Source organism: Monopterus albus, unplaced genomic scaffold, assembly GCF_001952655.1.
Source record: "Monopterus albus unplaced genomic scaffold, M_albus_1.0 scaffold194.1, whole genome shotgun sequence".
NCBI lineage: Eukaryota > Metazoa > Chordata > Actinopteri > Synbranchiformes > Synbranchidae > Monopterus > Monopterus albus.
In genome coordinates, this window is record NW_018128074.1 from 599,133 (window position 1) to 620,247 (window position 21,115).

General features: G+C 40.8%; 3 protein-coding genes across 10 annotated transcripts in view; all 3 read right to left on the reverse strand.

Moving 5' to 3' along the window:
* Nucleotides 1-5,561, reverse strand: part of csrnp2 (cysteine-serine-rich nuclear protein 2) — a 9,556-nt gene extending 3,995 nt beyond the window's left edge. The window contains exons 1-3 of the mRNA XM_020617742.1: nt 3,013-5,561; nt 2,615-2,877; nt 10-254 (exon numbers count right to left, since the gene is read on the reverse strand). Coding sequence (XP_020473398.1) covers nt 10-254; nt 2,615-2,877; nt 3,013-3,172 — 668 coding nt within the window. The 5' untranslated portion in view covers nt 3,173-5,561. The remainder of the gene's footprint in view (nt 1-9; nt 255-2,614; nt 2,878-3,012) is intronic.
* Nucleotides 5,562-5,638: 77 nt separating this feature from the next.
* tfcp2 (transcription factor CP2) lies at nt 5,639-16,458 on the reverse strand. Its single transcript, XM_020617741.1, is given in 16 exon segments — nt 5,639-7,179; nt 7,181-7,216; nt 7,323-7,465; nt 9,193-9,299; nt 9,395-9,485; nt 9,587-9,680; nt 10,212-10,260; nt 10,456-10,544; nt 11,744-11,854; nt 11,957-12,109; nt 12,405-12,511; nt 13,173-13,278; nt 13,431-13,507; nt 14,129-14,280; nt 15,553-15,750; nt 16,110-16,458. Coding segments are annotated over 15 exon segments (1,491 nt in total). The 5' UTR covers nt 15,675-15,750; nt 16,110-16,458; the 3' UTR covers nt 5,639-7,125.
* Nucleotides 16,459-18,283: 1,825 nt separating this feature from the next.
* pou6f1 (POU class 6 homeobox 1) overlaps nt 18,284-21,115 on the reverse strand; it is a 13,845-nt gene continuing 11,013 nt past the window's right edge. For 5 of the 8 annotated variants that reach the window (XM_020617743.1, XM_020617746.1, XM_020617747.1 and 2 more), the window contains one exon: nt 18,284-19,614. In XM_020617743.1, coding sequence (XP_020473399.1) covers nt 19,269-19,614 — 346 coding nt within the window. In that variant the 3' untranslated portion in view covers nt 18,284-19,268. Of the gene's footprint in view, nt 19,615-20,045; nt 20,320-21,115 lie in introns of those variants that run through there. The other 3 variants (XM_020617750.1, XM_020617748.1, XM_020617751.1) reach the window with 3 other exon arrangements.

The following is a 21,115-nucleotide window of genomic DNA, read 5'->3' on the forward strand; positions in this document are numbered from 1 at the left end:
TAAAAGCCCACGGGGCAGTCGCAGCCACACTCCTCCCGTGAGAGGCGGATGGCTCTGAGCTCAGCTTTCTCCCGGGCATCTATGCGGGCGATGCCAGAGGCTCGCAGCAGGGCTCGACGACGCTTTGTGGGCAGCGGCTGAAGGAAAAAACAGTCATCCACCTCCACCCCATCCACATCGAGATCCTCATCCGATACGTCCTCCAGAGTCAGCAGGTCGGCTTGAGCGCACTCTACTGTGCCATTCCTCGTCAGCTGCGGACGACAGTGTAGAGCGCTGAGCTGTGGACAGTAGGAGACTGATTCTATGTTTTAAATTCAAGTGGGTGATGACCGACACTTCAAACACAGATTCAGCAGAAAACTGGTCCCTGTGATTCAGTCATTATTATACATGTGCACTATGTTACAGTATTAGATAAATACTGTTTATACTTTTGTTACTATTGTTAATACTACATTTTACTGCAGTACCCCATCAAGATCGAGACTGTAATTTTTTGTGAAGAATCAACAACAAGTGGGACACAATCATGAAGTGGAACGAAATTTATTGGATATTTCAAACTTTTTTAACAAATAAAAAACTGAATAATTGGGCGTGCAAAATTATTCAGCCCCTTTACTTTCAGTGCAGCAAACTCTCTCCAGAAGTTCAGTGAGGATCTCTGAATGATCCAATGTTGACCTAAATGACTAATGATGATAAATAGAATCCACCTGTGTGTAATCAAGTCTCCGTATAAATGCACCTGCACTGTGATAGTCTCAGAGGTCCGTTTAAAGCGCAGAGAGCATCATGAAGAACAAGGAACACACCAGGCAGGTCCGAGATACTGTTGTGGAGAAGTTTAAAGCTGGATTTGGATACAAAAAGATTTTCCAAGCTTTAAACATCCCAAGGAGCACTGTGCAAGTGATAATATTGAAATGGAAGGAGTATCAGACCACTGCAAATCTACCAAGACCTGGCCGTCCCTCTAAACTTTCAGCTCATACAAGGAGAAGACTGATCAGAGATGCAGCCAAGAGGCCCATGATCACTCTGGATGAACTGCAGAGATCTACAGCTGAGGTGGGAGACTCTGTCCATAGGACAACAATCAGTCGTATACTGCACAAATCTGGCCTTTATGGAAGAGTGGCAAGAAGAAAGCCATTTCTTAAAGATATCCATAAAAAGTGTCGTTTAAAGTTTGCCACAAGCCACCTGGGAGACGCACCAAACATGTGGAAGAAGGTGCTCTGGTCAGATGAAACCAAAATCGAACTTTTTGGCAACAATGCAAAACGTTATGTTTGGCGTAAAAGCAACACAGCTCATCACCCTGAACACACCATCCCCACTGTCAAACATGGTGGTGGCAGCATCATGTTTTGGGCCTGCTTTTCTTCAGCAGGGACAGGGAAGATGGTTAAACTTGATGGGAAGATGGATGGAGCCAAATACAGGACCATTCTGGAAGGAAACCTGATGGAGTCTGCAACAGACCTGAGACTGGGACGGAGATTTGTCTTCCAACAAGACAATGATCCAAAACATAAAGCCAAATCTACAATGGAATGGTTCACAAATAAACATATCCAGGTGTTAGAATGGCCAAGTCAAAGTCCAGACCTGAATCCAATCGAGAATCTGTGGAAAGAACTGAAAACTGCTGTTCACAAACGCTCTCCATCCAACCTCACTGAGCTCGAGCTGTTTTGCAAGGCGGAATGGGCAAAAATTTCAGTCTCTCGATGTGCAAAACTGATAGAGACATACCCCAAGTGACTTACAGCTGTAATCGCAGCAAAAGGTGGCGCTACAACGTATTAACTTAAGGGGGTTGAATAATTTTGCACGCCCAATTTTTCAGTGTTTTATTTGTTAAAACGTTTGAAATATCCAATAAATTTCGTTCCACTTCATGATTGTGTCCCACTTGTTGTTGATTCTTCACAAAAAATTACAGTTTTATATCTTTATGTTTGAAGCCTGAAATGTGGCAAAAGGTCGCAAAGTTCAAGGGGGCCGAATACTTTCGCAAGGCACTGTATATATATATATATATATTTAAGTAGTTTAGTCCAGTGGTTCCCAATGTGGGGCTTGTGTCACAAAATTAATGTGAAGGGTTGTGAGATGATAAACGGAGAGGAAGGAACTAAACAAAAACTATTCTGCTAGACATTTTCTTTTATTATTTTTTCAGTACTACAGTTTGAGCTCTTTGAGCCCAATGTTTTGAGGGGTAACAAAAACGGGGTATAAAGCTCAATATTTCACATTACATAGAGTGAAACAAGTATAAAGTAGGAATAAACTGAAATTCTAAAGTACCTCAAATAGCATTTAAGTACAGTACTTGAATACTTAGTTAAAAATAGAAATAGAGAGATCTACCTTAAATTTATAGACTCTTCTGCGAGTCAGGTAAAGCGGGAGAGATGGCTCATTCAAAAACATTCTCTGATCAATCAAGGGTACAAAACATTATGCAAGGCTCAAAATGCAAAAAAAAAAACCCTGCTTGACTAAAAAAGGCCGTTTGGAGCACAAAATGATATTATTTACTACATCCCTTTAACCGACTGATTAGTCTCTCACTATTTGATGAAGCGTCTGAATTTACCTTCATCTTGCGGGCGTTGAGCTTCTCTTGACGCAGGTGCTGGCGTAAAGTGTGCCGGTGGCTGCTCTCCTGTTCCCGTGCAAACTCGCCCAGCGTGTAGTGTCTGATGGAGGAGTGGTGACGGGCCATGCCCAGGGAGCTGCCCCCTTGGCTGGGCACACTGGTGAAGCCCTGCCGCCGGGGGAAGTAATACACCGTCACCACATCAAAACGGACCCGTTTCCCCCCCAGTGACGGCTTCTGCTGTCTGAGGATGGAGGTGGCTGAGGTGGGGAGAAGGGGATGAGATTTGAAATGTAATGTTTTATATGAATAAGGACTACTTTAGCTTATTAGCTGTTTGAGTGTGGTCTGGAGTGTACTGCCTTTTGTTATGTCTGCCCTCTGCGGCTCCTTACGAGTAAATGTTGTGCTAGAAGGGGGATTGAGGCTGTCACAGCTGTCAGCGCTGTCACTGCTGGAGATGTCATCATCAGAGTCCTTAGATGTAGAGAATGGAGAGCTGTTGTCCACCTCTTCATATCGTCTTTTGAGGCTGAGAGACGAACCTGCCTCCATGGAAATTCGGTGTCTGAGGGCACAGAGCCACACACGTCAAGTCACGGAGAACACACACAGCACCAGAGACAGCGGATTTTTGGTGGGAATTTGCAAAATCCCCTATTTGGAGGAAGAGTTGGCAATGTTTGTGGCACTGTGTAATGTTTTTGTTAACTACCTGGTCAATCAGAGCATTGGATCTCTTGTATCAAGTTGTTCCTGTTTAAGGTCGATTCTCGTCATCAGCTATTTGGTCCCGTCTTCTTTCATCAGTATTACACCTCCATCATTGCCTCTCTCTGCCCCGCATCTCACATGAAATCCTACTTTGAAATCAAGTCTAGAAATGTCACCATGGCAACTAGACAAGCACGGTTTATGAAAACCGCCTTGAAGCAAATGATTTCTACGGCTGCACGCTCTTTTTTCCTCTTAATTCTGCTATAAACAGTGGAAAAGGGGGCTCGATACAAGTGAACCCAAAACCTGGAGCTGATCAGTTCCATCAGAGGTCAAACAAGGTGAATGGCAGCAGCAGAATTTATGTCTCATGTCATGTTTTGCTCTGTAGGTCTGTGGTCAAACTGCATCTCAGTTTTGTTTTCGAGGCACAATCCAAATAAACTGCTGCTCATGATGACACTTGACGGAGACGAGGTGTCCTTGTCAAAAACTGCACCTTGCTAACCGCATTAGCATCCCTTATGGTATGATTAAGATACTTCTGAAGGTAATTATAGTTTACCCTGTTGCTCTACATCTGTGAGGCTAATTTTTAACTGGACCTTGGTTAACGTGTCACATGCTACTGACAGTAACATCAAATCATCATTCTGAAATGGGACAGCTCCAAACGAGCCAATATCCACTGAGGTTTCAAAGGGAAATGAAAATTTCTATAGGCTAATACTGTACAATGCTGTTTGTCCTTAAGCTAAACAGAGATGATGTCATAGAAAGACAGTTCCTGAAGCTGCTCTGTGGACAGTGACTAATGGAACAACTACTGCAGCCATACATAGGGACTTTACTGGGACAAGGGGACACTTTCTGCTAAAATGTCCTAAACCTTGATGGAGTATCTCAAAAAAACAAAATAGTAGCCCAGTTGTTTCACCAATTAATCAATATGTTGATCATTAGAGTGATTCTGTAGTTTGTGACTGCAATGGTGAAATTCAAAAATCATCAAAAAAAAAAAAAAGCTCATAAACTCAGTTTTGAAGAGGATTTTCCTTTATGTTGCTATTTGGGAATGAGGTCCTCAACTAAATTTAACCCCTGAAGAGGCCTTGAGGAACAAGTGCAGGCCTGGGAAGCAGCCTACAGACCTTATCTGAACCATCTTCCAACTGTGACCCTAATATAAAGAGATTACATTGACTGTAGGCTGAATTTTGATAATAGGTTCATTTCCCTTAGGAAAATCCGACACCCTCCTGTTCCACCATGTTTCTCTTAGGGACCTGGTAGGACAGCAGCAGACACTGTTTAAAGACAAGTTACTTCATATTTATTTACCTTGAGGGGACATGCAGGATGAGACATTTGTTTAACTGTGTGCATGCAGCAGCTGACCAGACAGTGATGGGGGAGGTTGGTTGGTTGGTTGGTTGGTCGGTTGGTTATCAGCCTGACAGGCACAGGCACAGGGCCCCCCCTCTTTTTTTAAACACACACACACACACACGCGCAATGACAAACCGCCTGGTTAATGAAATACTAAGCCCTGTCTTACCTGGGGCAGAAACAAGGACCCTTATTCCAACCAACTCGTAGGTCGTTTTTCCTCCCACTGCGAGCTGCACATCAATCTTCTAACGCCCTAGGGAGATGCTTTTTCTGCCAAAACCGATATCCCCGAACCGAGTAGCCAGACTGCAACCGTGGAGCTTTGCTAACCCAGACTGATCTGACTGAACCCTTGCGTGATTGTCAATCTGCAAAACTTGTATGACTGTATCGGGCTACTTAGGCTCCATGCTCATTGTTCTGCACAGTGAAAACAGGAGCTGCCGGTTGTATTTAAATACCGCATGCCTATACAGCCTATTTAAAAGTCGGCGAGAAGGAAGGACGTCATATGATCAGCTGCGACTTATTTCCAACATTTTCGGTGCAACCCAAATATAAAGTGCAGAATGTCCTATCTTTGCGGTGTAAACCTTGCAGTAGAGAAATCCGCTGACATCTGTGTTCGTTTATCCTTTTTCTCACCGGGGCGGTTTCAGTCGACTGTGCTCACGTCGCCGTCTTCTGGCATTAACGCGGATATCGGTTTGTTTCGTTTGGTGTCAAAATACTGTCAATATCCGAGCGAGAAGACGCCTTTCTCCGCGTTTCACCCCGGCCCTGTTTGTTACAACGTAACAATGGAGGAAGGAATTCTTCCCTGTAGCCATATATATACGCTTATTGTGACATCACGGGCATGCTTTGCACCGGAGCATGCTGGGAAATGATTTTTTTTTTTTTTTTCTTTTTGTCTTTGTTCATATTGAGCAGAAACAGACGTGGAAATGTGACAGCATTATGACAGGGCTATCATTTAACAGGAACCTGCTGTTTCGGCTCAGATATGATGTGCACCAATATATGACATGATTGATTTTGTCTTGTCAAAACGTAGTTTCCATAGCAACAAAACGACTAGCTGTCTCCACATCTGTCCAACAAAGGGAAAGCAGTGTGTTAAGTAATGCAAATAAAATCAGGCGTCACCTTTGAAGACTTTCTGGGGCACTTTAGAACATTTAGGGTATAATTGTAAAAATATGTATTTTTAGAAAGAAAAAGATGGCGGCCAGTACTTTGGTAAATATTTTAATAATGCCAAAGACGGATAGCTAAAATGCTAAACTATCAATTTAATGTAAGCAGTACAATGGACTGAACATAACAAACCATAGATGTTCACATGCAGCTCTGGTGTTCCCCAGAACCCATTACACTGATTAGTATTTGGAAGTAGTACATCCAAAAACAATGATGAAAAAAAAAATGTACGTATGCTAAAAATATTTCAAAAGACTGCCAAGGTAAACGGATGATTCCTTATGAAAACATTTGTACAACCATTATCTGCTTAAAAACAATGCTGGAAATGGCCAAAAATAAACAAAATTAAAGGCTAAATAAGTAGACAGGGATAGGAAGCACATGGAACAGTGACAGCTGGCTAGTGTGATCACTAACACAGCATTTCATCATCTTTCATGATTCCTAAATAACAACCAGGAGTGCCAGTATGCACACTAATCTATAGAAATCTGGGGGGCATCTTGCTTCTCAGAGGTTACGGTTCAAACCAGTGAAACCAGGCTAAGATTGTTAACTTTTAAAGGAATTGTGTTTCAGAAGAGAGCTGGATCCCCTTAGTGTCCTGATTGCTGATGCTGATGCTTCTCGTGGGTTTTGGATGCAACTGTGTGATTGTGTCAGCTATACCATGTTTCTTGCAGACTGGCTTAAGTGGATCCCAAAAGGCAAACAGGAAGAGGAACAATCATGCTGCCTCGGAAATCAAAAGTCAAGTACTGTCAGTGTAACTATCTGTCTTTGTTGCCTGTTTTTCCTTTTTTGTTGTTGGTTTGTAAAGAGACAGCAAACTGTTGATTCTGAAGCACAGAGGTTTGGCACACCAGATGCTCAGCTAATAAACTGTGACAGCAGCTGTAGTGCCACTAACCTCATTCATGAGACAATAGCGACAGAGGAAAATACGACCATGGCAGGGCGACGAGAACCTTACTTCACTGTGGTAAAAAGAGTCACTTCCTCAAAAGTAAGACAAGAAGGTATAGTGAGAAAAGGGCCGGGGTTTCTGTCGCATATTCCTCCTAGCAGCCTCAAGAGGTTTTCTTGGGGCAGCTCCACATATTCCAAGAACAGCAAGGAGTATGAAGCTCTAGAGGGGCTGACTGGATAGGGTCTAAATAAGAGCAAGGCTACACTATTCTTTCGCCCAGTATTCATTTCAGGATGATGTGGTAGCCATCATTTGTGTCATCTGAAAACAAGGAAAAAGACAAAACATACTTCGTCCTGGAAGTTCTGAATCATCTGTTGAAAAGAGTAACAATTTAAAGTAGGAGGGAAACAACACATCATCTGTAGCCGTGGTAAAGTCAGAAAACAGGAGGTTCTGGGGAAAAAAAGATCATCTTACCTCATCACTGACCAACACATGGATGCCAGTGGGACCCTGTTTAAAGATCTGGTTTATCTGTCTGGGTGAGATGTTGAAGAGCTGAGCAACCTTCTCTGTCAGCTCAGCGGCTGTGAGGTCTTCCAGGTAAATGGCGTGATATACTGGCGAAACAAACAGGTACAATAAACATAAATATACATTTTTTTTTCCTGCTATTTTTATATAGTGAATATATTACACTGTACTTGATGTGTGAGTATGTGTTGTGGTTTTATGGAGATTTTAACTATTTAACAACTGTTATGTTTGTAATTAAAATGTACTTTGTACACAACACAAGTCGGCATTGTCTTATGCACAGCCAGTGATGCGTGTTACTTTTAAAAGCACACCAACAGACCGTGTTTGGAATAACTTCAGTAACTGGCCTGGCATATAAAGAGCTCCTGTTGGCTCCCTGTGAAGCTCAGTGACGAAAGGACTGCAGGAATTATCACCACAACTCAGGCTGACTTTACACAAATGAGAATTTATGGTTCTCATTAAGAAAGTACATAAGCACATTTCCCAAATGTGAAACCATTTCTTCAACTGTCAGCAACAGAAAATTAAATGCATAGTGCATATCAAGTAAAATGTGAAAAAAAGAAAAGCAGCTTATTTGAGCATTACTAGGAGAGAGTCCCTGATCTGATACCAGGTACTGGTGTTGGCATTGGCTCGGGCGTTATCTCCCAGGATCTGTATTGGCAAGAATAAAGCCGACCAATTACGGTCCTTATTTAGAAGTAAGGTCCTGTATCTGAACAGGCTCGGTTCCATTGTTAAGATGCATGTCATGTGGCCCATATATTAATCAACCCGTCTACATCACACAGGAGTGGGCTGACACATCACTCATGTTAAACACTACACATAATCCACCTAAACAATGAAAGCTCACTAGTTTCAACGCGATCTCTGGCAAAATTGAGAAATACATCAAGCATGACCTGTTTACATCAGTGCTACTGAACATGGCAGTTAACTGTTTTTGTAAAGTGTCTATAGTTTTTTTTATTTGCTGTGTTTTACCACGGTGTAAACATTAATGTCCTCATTGTTTATTATCTGTCGGAGCTTTGGACTATAGTTTTTTCTGCAGGCTCCTCTGTGTCTTTGTAAACCTAGCGCTTCTTATGCGCAAGTAAACACGCACCCAGTAGTAGTAGACATGAACACAAGCCTCCCACACTGCATGTGCATGCAAGATGTTAGGCGATGTGTGTTAAGTGTAGACACAGCAAGGTTTATGCTTTTGTCCAGTAATGCTATGACAGCTGCCACCTTTTGTTAATGCAGCAGTCATTAAACTGTCAGAGATATCTAAATTGGACTGGTTACACAAACTGTGTGTGATATGAAGTAGACGTTAGTATCCGTCCCGTAATGAATCTGTAGTTCTGAGAGTCTTGTCCTGCTCCAAGTTATTCTTTTATTTATATCATTAATTTAACCTAATAAACTTAATATTTTGGAACCAGGGCCTGATCCAGTATTTCGATCAAGAAGTTCCTGAAAAATACAGTGACACAGATTAATTTAAATTTCTTTGAACATTTACTGTAAGTAAACAAAAGTATCCGATCAAATCAGTATCAGTAGACAAGTAATATTAAAGGAAATGGATCAATATCTGGCCCAAAAACTGGATCAGGACATCCCTGATTACTAGTTCTATACATTATTGATCACTGTGAATGTTATCAGGATGCAATGACACTGCAACTTCAGGACACACCTAACAAAGCCTCCTAACAGTTAACTGCCAAGCACTGTGCCTCATTAGAAGATTCATTTAATGCCCTTTGCTAAAACAAACCAACATTAAGCACAACCATGGACAGACCAAAAAAGGTGTTGGCGGCAGCATCTCCGTTTTCATGTTTTGCTTGCTGTTCCCGTGCCTGCTGAGACTCCTGGCAAACATAGATGGTCAGCCTCGGTCGCACCACCCTAGGAACACCATCCACACAGAGAAAATGGCAAGACGTCCATAAACGTATGTGATAAATGACTTGTTTTCAGGCAGGATAACATAGGAGACCCACCGTCCTTTCAGTGCATTGAAGAGTCTTATACCATCTGCTGGCCCACAGATCTGAATGACATCCTCCCTGGTCAGCTTCAACAGGTCTGTCCCTGTTAGAAACAACAGGTATATTTGTGTTTATTACACACTTAAATAAACGGGTGCTTTTTGTATGTGCATCTGTGTGTAATTTGTAAAAATTGAGCATTACCTGAGAAGTTGGTGAAGAGCCGACAGAAGGGTGAGAAGCGGTTTCTAAGAAGCCACTGTTGTGCATCCTGTGGTGTTGCTGTAGGTAACAAATTCTGAGGAAAAAGACAAGACAGAACATCCTGTGGTGTTGCTGTGGGTAACAAATTCTGAGGAAAAAAAACAAGACAGAACCCAGTTCAAACTATCTCATAGGTAGGTAGCTTGAAATTCATATTTGTCCTAAACTTTAAATATAGGTTGCTTGTAGAAATTCATATTTGTCCTAAACTTTAAAAACAAAAAGGAAAAGTGTAAAGGCACACAACTCAGACCAAAGATTGAGTTTGACCAAGGCTGCATTCTTCTACTTCAGAATGCAGAAGGTTTTGTAAAGTCTATTTTAAAGACAAACTGAATATTCTGCATCGTCTATGATGAGTCTTAGCAGCACAGTAATTGTCAATAGCCTGAATCTACTTAATGTACCTTTTTAACACAGAGTTAATTTAATAGTGGTCAAACATGATGCAACAACTTCATCTGCAAAAACACTGATTCATCTTCATGATTCATCTACATTACTAGTCAAAGCTTTGGACACACTCCCCCAATAACATCCAGAAAGAGAATTCAGGTTTACTTACATCAACTACCTGAATGACAGGCTCAGGCTGGTGACTTGGTGATCCATTTCTAAAAAAAAAAATTAAAAGATCATATAAGAACCTAGGGGGTAAACTGGAATCCACACTAGCAATAAACTGAACATCCTGTGTGCTCCTCAGTAACCGCACACAGCCACTCTATGCAGATTTGATGGTAAATTAAATTCAAACAGCAACCAGCATTAATCAGTAAGTAATGTTAAAAACTGGATAACTTTCATACCCTTCTGCAACTGGGAAGCTGTTGTGTGTGCTGTTGAAGCCAGGGGATGGGGAGTTATTGACGTATGTGATCTCAGGCCAGGGGGAGCACTGCAACACAATAACGCTGTGTTACTGGGCATCTAAATAACCTCAGGAATACATTTCTGCTGTCACCAGTTATAAGCTTGCAGCTTCCCCTAACATTTCACTTCCCACACTGTTTATGACTCAGACCACTAGTGTGTCATCCAAAGGGTGGATTACACTTTTTATTTCTTGGGTTCAGTAAAGCAGATCAAAATCTGGCAAAATCTTAAATGTATTCCACTGCTTTTATTTCTACTGCACCTCAAACCGCTGCTCTCCCTCACTGTAAGTGGGATTTCTAGTGCAAATATTCACTCCATATGTGAGAGAAAATCAGTGTGTGTGAATGTGGAAAACTATCTGGTTGCACTGGTGAATGACTGAGTTCACACAGTGAGGTGTGCCGGCGGGAGTCTATACTCAGCCAAACATCTTCTGTGAGGGTTGAACCTCCGCCCTACAAACAGACTGCTAGTGTAGTTCCAACTAATCCAACAAAGTGATATGTCTTCTCACTAACTGGTCTTGTCACAGCAGTTTCTGGAGCAGGAACATGTGCAGTTAATCTTTTATTTATATCGCAACAATAATTTAAGGTTTTAAACTTATCCTTTTTAACCATGACCTCCAGTATTAGGGTCAAGACTTTTGGGACTAATGAATGTAAGGATCAAAATGGACTCTGTATCAGCAGATAGTCAACATATGAAGAGTGAAACAACAAGTCCATCGATAGACAGAAACCTAATTAGCAACTATTTATCATTTGTTGTCTCTCAAGCAAACATCCCAAGCGTTCTCTGGTTACAGCTTCTCAATGTGGGGATTTACTGCTTCTCTCCGTATTAGATCACTGCAATGTGAACATGTTTGGTTTTGGACCACTGGTCAGACAATACACAGAATTTGAGCATATTACCTTGGACTCTGGAAAAATGCAGCTTTTCTTCTTACAGAATTCCTCAAAATGTCACAAGCTAAACACTTAACCTAAAAATAACTGACAGATTAACTGATGATGAAAATAATTATTAGCTGAGGCTCTACTGGGAAAGGATGCAAACATCTTCAGGTTGACACAATGCCCATCATGCAATTGTTTTTGCCAAGTCGTGTTTAGAAGCACACGGATATTCTTCAGTGACAGTTACAGAAAGCTGTAAGCCTAATTTTTATCTGAGCACTGAATTATGCCATTAACACTCTCACAATATGCTAACCTCTGTCAGGATTGTGGTTTCATAAGAGGGCTGGTACTTTTCCTTTTCTTGCGGCGCCCTCTTCTCCATTTTCTCTCTGTCTGTCTTCTGCTTTCTGTCTGCACCCTTGGGCTGAAAAAGGAAACGTGGGCCATGAAAAACACTACCACAGACCAATACAACAAATGCTTGCACTGCAGTGCATCCAAGTTTTTGCTTCTATGTTTTACTTGCCTTGAAAACTTTGACCTGGCAGGAGGCAGAATGGAGATGTTCTGTATACTCTCCATTCTCGTTCTCTTTAAACGTGTCAATCTGGATGCGGAAAGGAACACCCTTTTCCCCACCGTGCTTACGCATGGTGAACTCTGTGCTGATGCAATGAACCTAAAAAGGAAAAGAATATAAAGCTGAAATCTCTAATGGAATGATGACACAGTATACAACCTGTGAAATCAATAAATTGATCCTGGCAAAATTGTTGCATTTGTAACTACTGCCTGCAGAATGACATTCACTGTACTCGCCATTTTGCCAAACATATCAGATGAGTACAGTAATTGTAAACAGTCTTAGTGCTATAATGCTAATGTGCTATACAGTAAATCACCTCAGATTACTGCCACTACTTTTAATGACACAAAGTAATTCAGGAAAACAACAGTGTTGTCCATCATGCTACCTGGATAAAAACTGAGGTTCTTTTTGATGGGTCCCAAAGGAACTCCACAGTGTTAAGCTGAGTAGGGTTAGCCCTGGGGTCGATAATGCCGACTGACATGGGGATATCTGCAATTGGTCAATGTAAGACAAGCTGTTATCAAAATCGTTCTTATGCGCACCATCTTCTCCATATGATCATCACTGTCATGTTGTGCTTGGGGTTCAGTTAACAGTCATCACACTGAATCTAAACATTATTGGTCAGCTGGGCTATATAATATACAGACGGGTGATAAATGAAAGGAAAACCCTGAATAAATGAGTGGCCTCTTCCAAAATGACAAAGGGCCCAAGGGGTCAGTGAATGGTTTGATGTTGATGAACATGATGTGAATCAGATGCTGTGGCCTTCACAGTCACCAGGTCTCAGCCCAGTTGAACAGCTATGGGAGATGTCAGAGCAACGTGTTAGACAGCGTCTCCACCACCATCATCAAAACACCACGAGGGGATATCTGTTGGAAGAATGGCGTCCGTCCCTCCAAGAGAGTTCAGAGACTTGGAAAGCCAGTGCCAAGGAGCAATGAAGCTGTTCCGGTGGTACATGGTGGCTCAGCACCGCATTGAGACACTTCATGTGGGTTTTCCTTTCATTGCTCACCCATCTGTATATACAATACAAGGCTGTACAGCAACTGTTTTTCGACACACACATCCAGTATAATATATAAAACCACAACTTTCTGGGGCCAGCAAAGTAAAATGGCCATTTTTATTCGGTGCTCACCCAGGTCAAGGATGCGATCCCCGGGCCTGTTCCAGCGCCAGCCTTCCAACTGCTGGTGCTCTGTGTACTGAAGTCGCCGGTCATGAAACACAACACGAATAATGCTCTGGAATTTAGAAAGATTAATTTTTATAAAGGATCCAAACGAGATAAACAACGCATGCTACTCACTTTTATACTGGTCTGGCAGACAAGACAGTAACTATGAAAATATATTCTAATGTATGTGTGAAATGAAGAGAAATGTCAAAATCTTACCTTCACCATTTTACCTGTGATTTCCGGAAGTTCTCCTATTTTCTGATTGTCAAGCATTCTTATTTCATAGGACTGTCCTGTAATGCCAAGTGCACACAGTGAACAAATGTGTCTCATTTCTACCCAGGCTGCCACAAAACACCACTCACAGCTGATATCCTGACCTAATACTAATCACAAAAGGCTAAATTTGTACATGTACTTCTTCATATAGTTCCAACGACACAATGTACTCACAGTACAATACAATATGTTGCAAAACATGCCATGACTATGACTATAATGTCAGTTCTATAATACCACATATACTGTGAGCTAACCATGAAGCACCACAGTATCTTTGCAACAATGGAGAAAAAGACACCTTAAATGTCTTTCACCTTTTCAATAAACTGACAACAGGCTGAACATCCACAAAAGAAGGTGTCGCTATACTGATGCAGGTTAATGTCATAAACACACCCTTTCAGACCACACAGCAACATGTTTCCTAACTGACTGTTTCCCACCACCACTTATTTCTACTACCATTAAATTTGCCTTTTAAGATTTATAGTCCTTCAGGTTATAAAATATCAAAAACTACTATGTCAAAGCAGCTTAACTCATTGTCAGTGGCTTCTATATTTATGTTCTTAGATCTCAATAAATTTACACAAAGATGAAAGGTACACTAGGACTGGGATCCCAGTGCTGACCTTGGTTGAGGTAGGTGAGTGTTTCATCATGCAGTTTAACAGCTGGCGAGGTAGCTGCACACAGAACATACTGGAAAGGAAGGATCTTGTCATCTGTATCTGGAGGCAGGTTGGACTCCTCCTGTTTGAAGATGGGGAGGGCTAGCACATCACTGGAGAGCAGAGAAAAAACAGAACTGATTAATGTTAAATCACATACAGAGTCTAACAATTTCTACCATCACCTGGCAACACTTGAGAATGAATGGCTATTTACCGTGTTGTCAAGCTTTGCAGTTCATTAAGTTTAATGGGGGCAAGTCGGGAAGTACCAAGGTATCCAGTCAGTACCTAACTGCTCCTCTCAACAAAAAAATTTCAGGAACAGGAAGGTGCCTTGCACCTTGTACATTATCATATAACAGGTCACTTAGCCAGCCAGAAAATGACATAAAAGTGAGGCCCCTTTCTTTGGCAAAGAAAAGTGCTTGAGTCAGCAAACCTAAAATCAAGTTCACATTATTTCCATGTACTCCTACACTGTAAATATCTATTAGGACCTAAACAGTTGAATAAGACATCACCTAATGTAAAACCACTTAACTGTGAGCTATCGGCACTTAACAAGTCACGACTATGCTGCGACTAGGAACATCAACATCTAGTTCTCCAATCAGACTTCATCAAGTATTTTTCATCTAGCTTTGCCATTCAACCGCATGTGGTGATCAGTTTGTCCTTTTGCTACCTTTCAGTACAGGAATTCTAAGTGCGAAGAGCTTTCATGGATCAAACTTCACATAACGTTGTCCATATATAAGGCTAATTTGAACAGAGAAGTCTTTAAAAGATGCCAAATATCCTCATCTAGAACCCCTAACCTGTTCCACATTTAAGAGTGCAGACTGCCAACACATCTAACAATTTTTAATAGATATCTTCAGACTATTCTTTCAATGAATCCTTTGCTCCATAAATTATCAAAAACTGGGAAAAATATCAGTTTCCTGAAGACCATGGTACTGTCATCAAGTGCTATGTTGTGTGTGACAGTCCAGAACAACAGATATTCAGTTTACTGTAGTATTAAGACACAAAAAAACAACACATAGGCCAATTAATTTGTGGTATTTTGTCTGAAAAAGGACTGAAACAGGTCATGAAAATAGTCAGCAATTAAAAAAAAAAAATCTAATAATTGTTACACCTCTAACAAAATCATAATCTTAAAAGCTCTGGGTCATGTAAACACACACACTGCTGACATTCAAGCTTAAGCAGGTGAAAGATCACTGACTCTAAATAGTGGCTACTGAAGGAGTCATCACTTTGAGGGTGCCAGAATATTTTGTACTAATTTGAAACACGTTAGAACTGTAATTAAAGTCAATAACAACAATAAACTTAAAAGAGAAGACTCAAACCGTCCAAAACTCATACTGTACCTCATGCTGTATGCTCCAGCACCAAGCTCCTGGCCAATGCCCGAGAGACTGGCATCAAAGTCCTGGACCAGTCCGGACTCAATCACTTCATCAGTGAGAGGCAACTTCAGAGTCCACGCCATGGTGACGATGTGGAGGCCTTACGGGGTGCAGTTCCGGTTAAAAACCTAAGCCAAGTTTTAAACCTTTGTCCCAAATCTTCAGTGGAGAAAGTTAAATAATAAGTGAACTGCCATTAGGTGTAGCCCCAACCTTAAATTCGCGAAAAACGGCGACATTTAAATGTTCAATCGACGGGCATTGCCACAAAATAGAGACAAAAGAATCAGCACATTAACACATTATCAGTTTGTGTAATTTTGGATAACAGGTTACTATTCTGAGCAATACAGAGCTTCTGATATTTACTGTAACTGTAAACCTTCTAAAGTCTGTTCACACGTTTCATGCAACCGTGATGTACTGTTCCTATGCAATAACTGGTGACAAATTCCAATATTTTTAAACTTTTCTCTTTTATTTAGCTAACGCGATCCAATGAAAGGTACAAAGCTTACCTTTAAATAAAAAAGCGGGGCTACTTGCTATCACTGCGTGAGTTTCATGCCATCATGTCGCGCTCCTTCGCCTCTGCACTAAAATAAACATGTCGAGCTAACCTCTTAGCTATCTAACGTTAGTTACCCTGCCAGCTAACTTAGCTGGTAGGATGCTAGCCCTTTTTCGCCTCAGTTAGTGGCCATTAAAGGGGAAAACGTCCCGTTAGACATATCTTTAAATAGAAAAACATCAAAATTATCTAACTCCCCTAAACATTTGTAATACAATATCTTGCTTTTGTTTGTTTAACTAGCTTCTTCGAAAAACGAAGCTATAATTTCCGCTTCATACTCTTCTTCGTGGATTTTTATTTTATAGCACTAGCATGACCTTAAGGTTCATTACCGCCACCTACCGGCCGTCAATACATAAGTTACAGGATGTGTGAATGTAAAGTACAATATGTGACAGGAGTTTTTGAAAAGACACCTAGTAAAAGTAATGCAAAAGTAATCCAAATGATAGTACAACCATTAGGTGATGTAGCCACTGGTCTCTTGTATTATCCTTTGACTTACCCTCATGAGCCAACTTCTGTCTTTCACAGTAACTTGATTTTTTCACTTGATACACTTTTACTTCTTGGACAGTTCTTGCCATTTTATGCTTTAAAAGGTTTGTCACATTTTCTGATTATTTGTATGATGCACTTTGAAAATACAGTTAAACCATGTTTATCTGTATAAGTATACAGCTCTAGAGTAGGTAGGCTAGAGGTTGGTTTCTGGATGTCTGGGGAAATCATGAAACTGCCATGTACAGCAGGTGTCAACAGGGCCCCCTAGAAGGTTAACATGGCCAGTAGTAGAAGTGACATTTTGTTTGTAAAGTCTGTTTTTTGTGGTGGTGGTCAGTGTTAACTATTAAGTCAATGCAAAAGTTTAAAAACATAATAACACACAACAACATACAGTGAGTGATATAGACAAGGTTTATTCAATTGAACAGAAAATGACAAAAGCATCCAATGTTTGTTTTTCTTTTGACTAGTGAAGACCTGACATTTTTTATGTGCTTTGCAGAGTCAAATGACTAACAGCTGTTATCTTGTTATTGTAATTTAGCTCTTCTTTTCTCTATTGATAAGGTAGTATATTAAACAATATTATATATTGTCTTCCCTTATTGAATATGAAGGTAAAACACATATTATAGCAATACCTTTGCAGTGTTATTTTATAATTAGATATGCAATATAGGTCCACTCTAATTCAGGCAAATATGAAGTGGGGCATACTGTTATATGCAACATTCAACATATCATTCACAAGCTGAAAGAAAATCTTTTGAAGATGCAATTAATGCATATTAGCTTTTATATGTAATCTACAGCATTTTACATTTCATCTGCATAAAAAGTACAATAATATTAATGATGTTGCTTGTCATGTTGACGAATGCAGTTTTGCCAGTACTGCTAACATTTTGCAAAGCAAAGCTCCTTGCTGCTCAAAAACTTTAAACTGCACAAATTATATTCTGTTACAAATGCAACTGAAACTTGCACTGTGCATAAACCGTTCATTACCCTTTAACCTTCCCTGCAGCCACTAAAGTGCAAAGAATTCTTGAAGAATTGGCAAAGACAAAGAAAACTACCATAGTACATAATCTAATTTCATACTGCAGGCACTCTTCTACCTCAGCCAGAGTGAAAGACAGAACAAATTGAAAAAACAAACCCGCCTTCCTTGGCTGAACAGTTAATTGCATTTTTTTAATTCATTGAATCAATTTGATTGATATTAGGCCTAGGATATTAAAAACCCTTGCATTAATGTTTCAGGCAATGTTAGACTATTTTAAATTGATAGTTCATAATAGGCCAATTAAGCTCCAATTCTGCACATATGCTTTATCTAACTTAAGATAAAAAATGTCAGAAAAGCAATGTCAAGCCATTAAGGGAACCATCACAAGTGAACAAAGAGGAAACACACAACAATCTCAGAGTATTTTGAACATATTAAACAGAAAGTGTAAAGACAGGACAGTGTGGTGAACTCGCACACATCACCCACACACTGAAAAAAAAGATTTGTTGGATTTACTTGATTGTAATGTGTATATCGGTCCCACACAATGGTAATGTGTAAAACCAACATAATTTTCTTTAAGGTTTAACTTGTTTGAATTATGTTAACAGAGGAAATATGAATGAATTGCGTTGCATATACTAGCATAATTTGTGTAAATCCAAAGACCCAGTGAGTCCTTTTTTCAGTGCACAAAGTTTGTGTATGTTCGCCATCGGTATCCCACAAACTTAAAGAAATGTCAAGTTGGCATCAAAGGCAATGGCATTATTTTAAAAAGAACCTGCTGTCCATGGATCATCAAACATAAAACTCTCTTTATGAAGACCCTACAGTTTCACAATGCCAAATTACAACTACACATTTTCTGATTATCAATCAGAAATATAAAAATAATGATTGTCCCAAAACCCTTGCTTCAGAGTCAGGAGTCCAGAAAGGGAAAAATGATGTTTGGCATTCCTTAGATAATTCATTGTGATTTAATAAGGTTGTAGGGTAATGCCTATTAATAGCCTACAGAGCCTAATGCCTGTCAGAACCTTATGTTGGCAGAGCTACCCATGCAGTACAAATACTGTGCGAATATTAAATAAAGAAGCAGCTATAATTCTGAAATCAAACACGATGGCTAAAGCATATTATTCAAATATGAGTGTACCATCAGTCATTGCATCAAAATGACAATTATGTGATCAAACTCAATGTGGCTCAATGCACACCCACCTAATAGAATTCAGAGGAGCAGCCTATAAAACCACTTGTATAAAACTTCATCAAACATTTTATCTTATTAACAATGTATATGATAAGAGAACCATGCAGTTCAATTTAGTACCCACCACTCAGAAGTAGTGTAAACATACACAGCCTTAAAACACAATAACTGATTTTAGTATTCTTTCAGAAGACTTCAATCATGTGTAATTTCCTTATTTTTTTCAAAAACTTTATATTCTTTTGGCCCTAGTGGAATTTAAATCATATTTACAACACAAACAGCATGTCTCTTGGTGTATTCAATGTTCAGCTTCTCAAAAGGACAAAAGATCAGTGGTGAACCCGCCCAGAATGAGGTTGCTACTGGACCTGGAAGACATTGATCTTGCTTGTGTTTTTCAGCGTCTGTCGCCGGTTACAGAACCATACTCGCACAACCTCTCTGTCATAGTTTAGCTCTCTTGCAATTTCCGTAATCTCTTGGCCTGTTGGCAGTGCGTTCTTCTCAAAGTAGGAGTTAAGAACTTCTATTGCCTGTGGTGTGAAACTAGTGCGACGCTTGCGTTTTTTGGAAGGTTCACCGCCGACAAACTCCATCAGATTCTGCTGGCCTTTCTGATTCCAGTGCTCGGCTTCTGCCAGCCACTTCTCCAACACCGGTTTTAGCTTCTGAGCACTCTTGGGGGTAATATCCAACTTCTCAAACCTGCAATGCCAAAAAAAACCTAAGCTGAGGCATTTCATGAAAACTCAATATATGTACCAAATCTCAATTTGATCCCTATGAATTCACATAGACCCAATCTGCAAGGACATTTTCAGATCATGAAACAATTGCGCAGTTCTTAAGATTTGTACTCACAGATGCTAGTTACCCAATTATATCCACATTGATGCATTAATTTAAAGGTGCAGTGTGTCACACCTTGGCCTGGGGGTTGCCCAGGCATAACAGGAGATTCCCCTCTTCCCAGCACCCAGAAACAACCAGTGAACAGGTTAAGCCTTCTAAATTGGTATTTTATTTGGAAGCTCAGAACAGAGTGGAGAGAAAGGCTTCAGGGTGGGTCCAGCAAAATAACACACAAAACCAGCTAAGTTAAAGCCCTGTTCTTACCTATACAGAAGTAGAACCCAAGCTTCTAAACAAGGAAACAGAAGGGAAAAGGATACACAACAAAAAGGCTAACCCCACCCCTATGGCAAAGGGCTTTTAGCACAATAAGTTATTTATAACATTTACAATATTGGAGACACTGGATGACACTACATGCTGGTCTGGTCTGGAGACTGTAGAGAGAAGAGCCTCAGTTGGACAAGGAGGAACCACCTCGGTATCCAGAGCAGCAACCAGTCAGCATCTAAGTAGACAAACACCCACTCACTCACTCCAGTGGTCTCCACCTGCAGCCTGAATGCAAGATTACACACAAACACTCATCGTAACAGGTGTTAGAAGGTCTAGTGAAACTCAAAACAAACTGACGCCTTGTTTCCTAGAAAAGTTGTAAACTATGGATGCTTGGTTGCACCAATCTATACAAAACTCAGCCACCAGTCCAAAGCCACCGTTAGCTGGCGTAACTAACGAGTCCCAGTCCTGTGTCAAAATGTGGTCCCGCATGGAGATGTGTCCCACTCTCTCTGTGTACAAGAGCCTGACCTCTTCATTCTGGCAGCCACTGTTTTGGACTTTAAACTGCCAAGAGCTGACTCTTTGAAATGACTACTTGCACACAGATTCAAAAAAACGCTTCCTATAGCCTTGCTAGATGACAGGTGATGCTAACATCTGGACTGACTATCAAAACAGAGGGTAGAGAAGCAGGAATAACAACAGAAGGGCTATAGGCAACAAAGTGTCATGGAGGCGGGAGTATAGCTGAGAGACATGGAACATGGAATGTCACCTCGCTGGTGGGGAAGGAGCCCGAGCTTGAGAGGTACCGGCTAGATATAGTCGGGCTCACCTCCACGCACAGCTTGGGCTCTGGAACTTTACTCCTTGAGAGAGGCTGGACTCTCTACTACTCTGGAGTTGCCCGCGGTGAGAGGCGGCGGGCTGATGTGGGCTTGCTCATAGCTCCCCAGCTTAGCCACCATGTGTTGGAGTTTACGCTGGTGAACGAGAGGGTCGCTTCCCTGCGCCTTCGGGTCGGGGATAGGTCTCTCACTGCCGTTTGTGCCTACGGGCCGAATGGCAGTGT